This window comes from Leuciscus leuciscus, assembly GCF_965113295.1.
Source record: "Leuciscus leuciscus genome assembly, chromosome: 18".
Taxonomy (NCBI): domain Eukaryota; kingdom Metazoa; phylum Chordata; class Actinopteri; order Cypriniformes; family Leuciscidae; genus Leuciscus; species Leuciscus leuciscus.
This window is the reverse complement of record NC_138742.1, coordinates 1,176,957-1,184,813: the sequence shown is the minus strand read 5'-3', so window position 1 is coordinate 1,184,813 and position 7,857 is coordinate 1,176,957. Positions and strand designations below refer to the sequence as shown.

General features: G+C 39.4%; 1 protein-coding gene across 1 annotated transcript; it reads left to right on the top strand.

The window, feature by feature from the left end:
* Positions 1-1,731: 1,731 nt before the first annotated feature.
* On the top strand, positions 1,732-7,276 carry LOC309481126 (C-type mannose receptor 2-like). The gene is made up of 5 exons (XM_082145955.1): positions 1,732-1,872; positions 2,468-2,506; positions 4,288-4,671; positions 5,471-5,824; positions 6,566-7,276. Exons 2-5 carry the CDS (start codon positions 2,470-2,472, stop codon positions 6,919-6,921), a joined length of 1,131 nt encoding a protein of 376 aa, XP_082002081.1. The 5' UTR covers positions 1,732-1,872; positions 2,468-2,469; the 3' UTR covers positions 6,922-7,276.
* The last annotated feature ends 581 nt before the right edge of the window (positions 7,277-7,857 follow it).

Here is a 7,857-nt window from a genome sequence, read left to right as displayed (position 1 = left end):
TGCTAGAACTGCCCAGCCCTTCAGATTTGCCTAAAACAACATTAGGAGGATCAGGCCCTTCCTATCGGAGCTACACAACTCCTTCTCCAAGCTCTTGTTCTCTCCAGGCTGGACTATTGTAATGCTCTCTCCTTCCAGCATTAGTCAAACCTCTGCAACTGATCCAGATGCTGCAGCAAGAGTGTCTTTATCGAGTCGAAGAGACACACGTCACTCCTCTCCTCAAAAACTTGCAATGGTTTCCAACAGCCGCTCACATCAGATTCAAGGCCCTGATGTTTTCCTGCAGATCAACCACTGGCTCTGCTCTCCTATACCTAAACTTACTACTTCAGACCGATGTGTCTCCAGAAGCTTGTGTTCTGCAGGTGAACAGCGTATTGTGGTGCATCATCCCAAATAAACACAGAATCACTTTCACAGACCTTCATCTGGACTGTTCCCTGCCCGAGGAATGACCTGCCAAATTTATTTAAGTCACTTTGGAGCGTCTGCTAAATGATTAAATGTAAAATGTAATGTAAATGTCAAGTCTTTTTAATGAAAAATACTTATCAAAATTAAGCTTGATAATAATCAGGCAGAAAATTTATCTTGTTTTCCCTTCGATTTTTATGACCCCATTGGCAGATATTTGTTCTTGTTTTAAGCATAAACTCACTTCATTTTGATCAAAAAGACTTGACATCTTAAATCATTTTGCGTCTCAAGTAAATGCATATTTACTGTACTTTTGACATAATTTTACTGGAAGAAATTTTTCATGTATATCACTGGAATATAATCTGACTATAAATGATGTGCTGCTGTCTCATATTTGCATGTTTGTCAAGCTGCACAAAGACACACTTCAATACAACTGAATGCTGCTGTGACATCATAGCAACAGTAATGCAAATAAAGCAGTTGTTTATTATACCCTTCGTTCTCCAGTCTCCAATATTCTCCATCATCAACCCAAAGACTTTCAGTTTACACTATTACTCTTCAGTTTAAGACTCAACGCCACCACTTCATGCTCACCACTTCCCTGCACATGTACTGTACCTGTTCTCCTCAGTGCTGCCGTTCCATCAACATCAGTATTGTTCAATAAGCTGTTCTGGGTTCAGTTCTATCATCCTGTCTGAGTCTCTGTAACAGATATCGCATTGCTGCTTTATAGCTGAATTGAACTCGTTTCATAATTTGTCAGTAATAGAGAGACAACACTCACAATAACATGATTTTGCAAAGTACCTGAAAACCGCTCCTGATTTCCTGGATAGATGATTTTTTCCGCATTACTTATTTTAATCTAAACCGCATGTGAACTTTCATCCCTGAGGGACAACGAGACACTCATGACGATTATCTGCATCAAACAAGTAAAGAACATATACAAACAAAAAGTTAATGTGCGAATAAAAAATTCAAATGACACCGACTCAGCTGAATGATGACACTGTTTCCTTTTAGAGATGTTTGCATCAGTGCATAATTTTCCTGTTATCACTGTCACACTACTTTGACATAATCTGTATTTTATAAAGCGCTTTATAAATAAAGGTGATTTGAATAAAAATATACTTGTGCTCTTTTCCCCACTAGACTGAAAGAACACTTTATGAAAATCCAAATAGCCCAAAATCTCAAAATGAACCAGTACAGAGTAGATACACACACACACACACACACACACACACACACACACACACACACTCTCTCTCTCCCTCTCTCTTACACACACGCTCACACAACATTAAACAGACAACACACACTTACGGGTCAGTAAATCGCCTTTGGTCAAGAAAGGAGGAGATGATCCATGATATCAGTCTGTCCTGATAGAGAAACAAACACACAATCACACAGAAATCACAACATCGACAGGTAAGAGGCTGAGTTTAAGACAGTTACTGTTGTTTTAACTTTACACTGATTACAATAGGATTGATTTAGCTGTGTTTTGTATGAAATTATGCTCGGTTGTATTATTTACTCAAAACTAAAGCTTCTTTATGGCGGAAAAAAGTTCTTTAGATTCTTAAAATGTTTTACACACTAAGAAAACATGGTTCTTTGAAGAACTGATGAATGAAAGGCTCTTTGAGGAACCAAAAACGGTTCTTCTGTAGGATCACAAAAAAAAAAAGAAAAAAAAAGAGCATAAAATAAAAATTAAATAAAAAATAGCGTTTACAGTAATACACAGTAGAACAGCACTGTAATTCCAGATCTCAAAGTCTATGAGTTTAATTCTGAAGGGTTTAAAGTGGAAACGTGCAGCATTAAACTGTACTGTAAGACTGAACTGACATCAGCTTTAGGAGCTTCATGTGTGTTTATAATTGATGCGGAAGCTAATCAGCAATGATCAAGTAGGAATGACATGCTCTGAAGTTCTGGATCCTGTACGAACTTCAGCTGTTGCACTTCAGAGCAAATGAAGCTGGTTTATTGAGACTGTTTTCTGTCTTTCCCTCAGGAATGGAGAGAATCACACTGACGTCTCTTCTGCTCTCCGGTGAGTGAGTGTTTCATGCAGTGCTTCACTAGTTCTAGTGCGCTAGTGTTGTGTGAGACGGACACTTCAATGAACTTTGTGTTTTGGTGAAACAGGTCAAACTGCTGTTATTTCTATGCCGGTAAATTAAATGACAATATTAGGCCTACATTTGGATTGTCAGAAGCGGAGCAGAAATGAAGAGGATTTTGGGGCAAAAACACAGAAATAATAAAAATGCCACCAAACTTCGAGATATGGGCACAGAAATGCCCCTGATTGAGTTCTTGTTAATATTTATAGTGAGCAACATCACACGAGCAAAACAGAATATCAGAACGATTGCAAATGTGATGTTGATTTTATTAATTCAATAAATAGTTAATATAAAGGGATTTTAACTGTATCTTTTTTTGGTCTATTTTGCAAATGAAAACAGTTTGAAATAAAGCCCCCTCTGTGCCTCCACGGCTGCTACACATTTTTTAAAGTCAAACTTAAGGGTATTTAAGACTTTTTAAGACCTGAAGAAATAAAAAATAACACTGCACATTAGGGGTGAGCAATATTCACACACACACACACACACACACACACACACACACACACACACACACACACAAAAAAAAAGTATATATATTTTGTTGATAAGAATAATGAGATGATGTGTTGCTGGGTGTGGTTTTGGCCTGTTGTGGACCGCTGACTCACAAACACATTCATATTATTCATATTCCCTGCTAGCCTAGAAATCTAGACGCACCCTAGCGGCAGCAGCCAGGGTAGTCTAGCAACTCTCCGGTGACTTTCGTGCTGTAAAAACCTAAATTGGGTCAGACCAATCACATCGTGTATAGAGTAGGCGGGGCGGGCTTAACATAATGACGACAGAGTTGCGACGGTTCCCTGCTACTTGAAAACAAAGAAGAGCTGCTGTTGGAGAACAGTCTTTCCAATCGGCTTTGGCCGCGACTCTGGAGGACTTGGAGTTCAGTTTTTCTTTGAGAAAAGAGCAAAGAACGGCACTTAAGTCATTCTTAAAAAGGAAGATGTGTTCGTACTTTTGCCGGCCAGATTCAAAAGTTGAATCTATCAACTAATGTTAGTTCCGCTGTTGGGGAAACGCTCTGGTTGGTTGAAGCGCTGTCCTATTGCGTGCAGAGGGAATTTGAAAGACAGCCGTTTATCCCGCCCCTCGGATTGAGCCGTGTCTATGGAGAGTTGCCAGACCTTACATCTTGATGAAGGTCTGGCTTGCCAGGCTAATTCCCTGCGGTGGTCAGTTCACAGAAGAGACAGAAATTAACTTTTTTATTAAGGGGCATTTTTACCTGTATAAAGGGCATTTTTCCCCAAAACGCAAATGTTAAGTGGATGTCAAATGTATAATTTTCTGTAGAATTTGAACCACTGAATTTATGGAAGCGAATTTGTAAAGCGAAATAAAATGGACTGAAAATTGCCCGTTGAATATTATAGGTTGTATTTTTATACAGAATTAATATTTTGGAAGTGAAATCTGAAAGGTGAATATGGATTATTGAATTTTTAATAGTGAAAACGTGCGTGAAATATTTTGAATTGAAATATTCACAGCCTAAATATACAACCGTGTTGAATTTCAGCCCATTAAAATGCAAGCAGGGTTAGGCTAATGCAATGCATATCTTCTTCAAGTAGTGCAGTTCAACACGCTTTTTTGTTTAAAAAACATTTGTCATTATTTTACTTCCTTTAATGTCTGTCATCGATCAGAAGGTGAGATGCGAGTCTTGAGATCTGTGTGAATTCTCTCTTCTCAGCCGTGGTCAGTTTGTCTGCAGGCGCTTTGCGTCAGTATCACTTTGTGAATGAGAGAAAGAGTTGGACTGAAGCTCAGAAACACTGCAGAGAGAAATACACAGATCTGGCCACAATCACTGACACACAAGATCAGAACGACACAGAGCGAGTCATAAGGAGTGTGAACCCTAATGCTAACCTTGTCTGGATTGGGCTGAGGAGCACAAACACATGGATATGGTCTCTGAATGACCCCACGTTCTACACAGCAAACGAGTCTCAGTACACGAACTGGGCACCAGGACAACCACAAGGAGAGGAAGACTGTGCTTTTATGATGAAGGCTGATGGAAAATGGCATGATGAAAAATGTAGTTCAACGATGCGATTCATCTGCTATAATGGTGAGTTCAGCTGTAAGATCACAACACACTGAAATGTGTTAAAGGGATAGTTCACTTTGAAATTAAATTTTGGTATGTTTTAGCTTACCTCAAGGGCATCCAAGATGTAGGTGTCTTTTTTTCCGCAGTAGTTTCAATTTTGATATTTTTAGAGCGCGGGCGGGTATAGATATATACACTAGATGTCGCCTTGGCGACTGCAGTTCATTGGAACGAAACCGTAGCCAAGGCGACATCTAGTGTATATATCTATACCCGCCCGCGCTCTCAGATCACTTGGACGCAGCTGTGTACAAGAGGTAACAACGATATAAATACTGTTCGTTTTCTCACACAAACCGCTCGTTTCGTGTCTTAGGCCATCAATGTGTACTTACGATGGGGAATTGTTTAATTTGGACGATGGGGAATTGTTTAATTTGGACTCTGTGCATGCTCTTTGAGGTGGTGACCATAGACCTGCATTATATGACTGACAGACAAGAACGGTTTGACCTAAAAATATCAAAATTGAAACTACTGCGGAAAAAAAGACACCTACATCTTGGATGCCCTTGAGGTAAGCTAAAACATACCAAAATTTAATTTCAAAGTGAACTATCCCTTTAAAAGACCACATTGAGCGTTTTCATGTACAATAATCATAAAACACTTTTAGTTTTGAATGATAAACCATAATTGCATTTAGTGAATTTGTCTTTTTGTCCTTATGTTCTTGTTTCTTTGTCCTTAAATATTTTCTTGTGTTTTATTTCTCTTACATTTCACAATATTAGACAAACGTCTTTCTCTTTTAAAGCCAGCAGTAAAACATTCATCCCTATAAATGTGAATAAGACTTGGACTGAAGCTCAGAGTTATTGTAGACACAATCACACAGATCTGGCCAGTGTGAGGAATGAGAGTGAGAATGATGAGATTAAGGACATCATAGAACACAACCTAACTCCACTTGATAAAGCCTGGATCGGTCTGAACAGACTCTGGGTTTGGTCAGATAACAGCACCTCCACATTCACACACTGGGTAGCTGGTCAACCCGACAGTCTATCTGGAAGTGATGATGTCTGCACCGTGATTCATATCATAAACCACCAAGGACGATGGGAGGATGATCGTTGTAAAGGACCTTATCCCTTTGTTTGTTATGACGGTAAGTAGACGCTCTCACACACACAATCATCTGAACAAAGGCAACTCTACATGTGAAACAGAAACTCTAATCAGAGAATGAGTGCACTACAGCTTTAACCCAACACTAATCACACATTTCTGACCAGCTTATTAATTATAGTTAGAGTGTGAAGAGATATGATCACATTATATGACGATCACACTATCATTTATGCTTTCATTCACATATAAACAGAAGCTCCAACGTGCATCACATGATGCAAAAGAACCAATCAGGTTTGTTCTAGCGTGTGCTAGACTTAAAAAAACTTAAGACACTGTCTTAACATAATGGCTGTTTATGCAACCGGCGCCAGGTTTCATTAAAATATACTAATTTGCATTTCGGAGATTAACGAAAGTCTTATGGGTTTGGAACGACACGAGTGCAAGTAAACGATGACAGAATTTACATTTCTGGGAGGATTGTTGTTTAACTAAAAAATGTTTAATGTTTTTGTGGCAACACTTTAGTTTAGGGTCTAATTCTCACTATAAACTAGCAGCTTATGATCATGCATATTACTAGCATATTCACTGTTTATTAGCACATATTAATGCCTTATTCTGCATGACCATATTCTACATCCCTTGATCCACCCAATTCCTAAACTTAACAACTACCTTTCTAACTATTGATAAGCAGTAAATATGAGTATATATAAGCAAAAGTCGCAGTGAATAGTGACCGTTTTTGTTCCTTGATCTGTTTGTGTTGTAGATAAACTGGTTCTGATCAGACAGAATCTGACGTGGACAGGAGCTCTGAGATACTGCAAAGATGAAGACATGGACCTGGTGTCGGTGGACTCTGAGGAGATCCAGCTTCAGGTGAAGAGCGTGACCTCGATGGCCTCCACCGCTCACGTGTGGCTGGGTCTCCGTCACTCCTGCGTGCTCGGCCTCTGGTTCTGGGTCAGCGGTCAGACCCTGTGCTATGAGCAGTGGGCTCCGGGTAACGGCACCGGGGAGGAGGACTGCATTACGACAGTGAGATCCGGAGCCATTCACACCAGCAGCCAGCGCTGGATCAGCCTTCCTGAAACTGAGACAAACAACTTCATCTGCACCAAGTGAGAGATTCGAGTAATGGTTTATGAAGATTCAATCAAGCCAAATTAACTTCATTTAAAGTCTATATAACCTTCACTTTTCTGAGATGAATATATATATATATATATATATCATTTAGAACATATTATTTCGTAATTAACACATACATTTACTTTTGTGGCAAGTTTTATCATTATAATAATATATGGTACATGCACACTGAGTTTACTTACAATCCAACTTTCTTCATCATTATGGATTATTTCCAACAGATCTGAAAAATGCACAGGTGACAATGTGACAAAGTGCAAAAATCATATTTATCATAATTTTCCCTCGTTCCGAAATCATATTTTGCATAAAGAAAACATTTAAACAGTTACAATTAAGCACATTTAAAAATATAATTTTATAATGTCAAGTTATGGGGTCCACCTCCTTCAAGTCCCAAAGTAATCCATCCGGCTCCAGGGGGATAAACGAAGGCCTTCTGACTCCTCACTTTATAAATGAAAATAACTGGCTTCCGGCAACGGTCGACGCGCGTTCACGGGAGATGGATGCCGGCGTATGACGTAGGACGTAGCATAGTGTTCGTTCTACGTCACGACGGTTCCTACGCTACGTCCTACGTCATACACCGGCATCCATCTCCCGTGAACGCGCGTCGACCGTTGCCGGAAGCCAGTTATTTTCATTTATAAAGTGAGGAGTCAGAAGGCCTTCGTTTATCCCCCTGGAGCCGGATGGATTACTTTGGGACTTGAAGGAGGTGGACCCCATAACTTGACATTATAACCACTGAAAGATCTAAGACATTTTCTAAAATAACTGAAAATGTGTTCGTCTGAAAAATGATTGACATATGCATCTCGAACGGCTTGAGGGTGAGTAAATCATGGGTTTAATATCATTTTTGGCCGAACTATCCCTTTAATGGTGATTTTCTTTTTTCTTGTG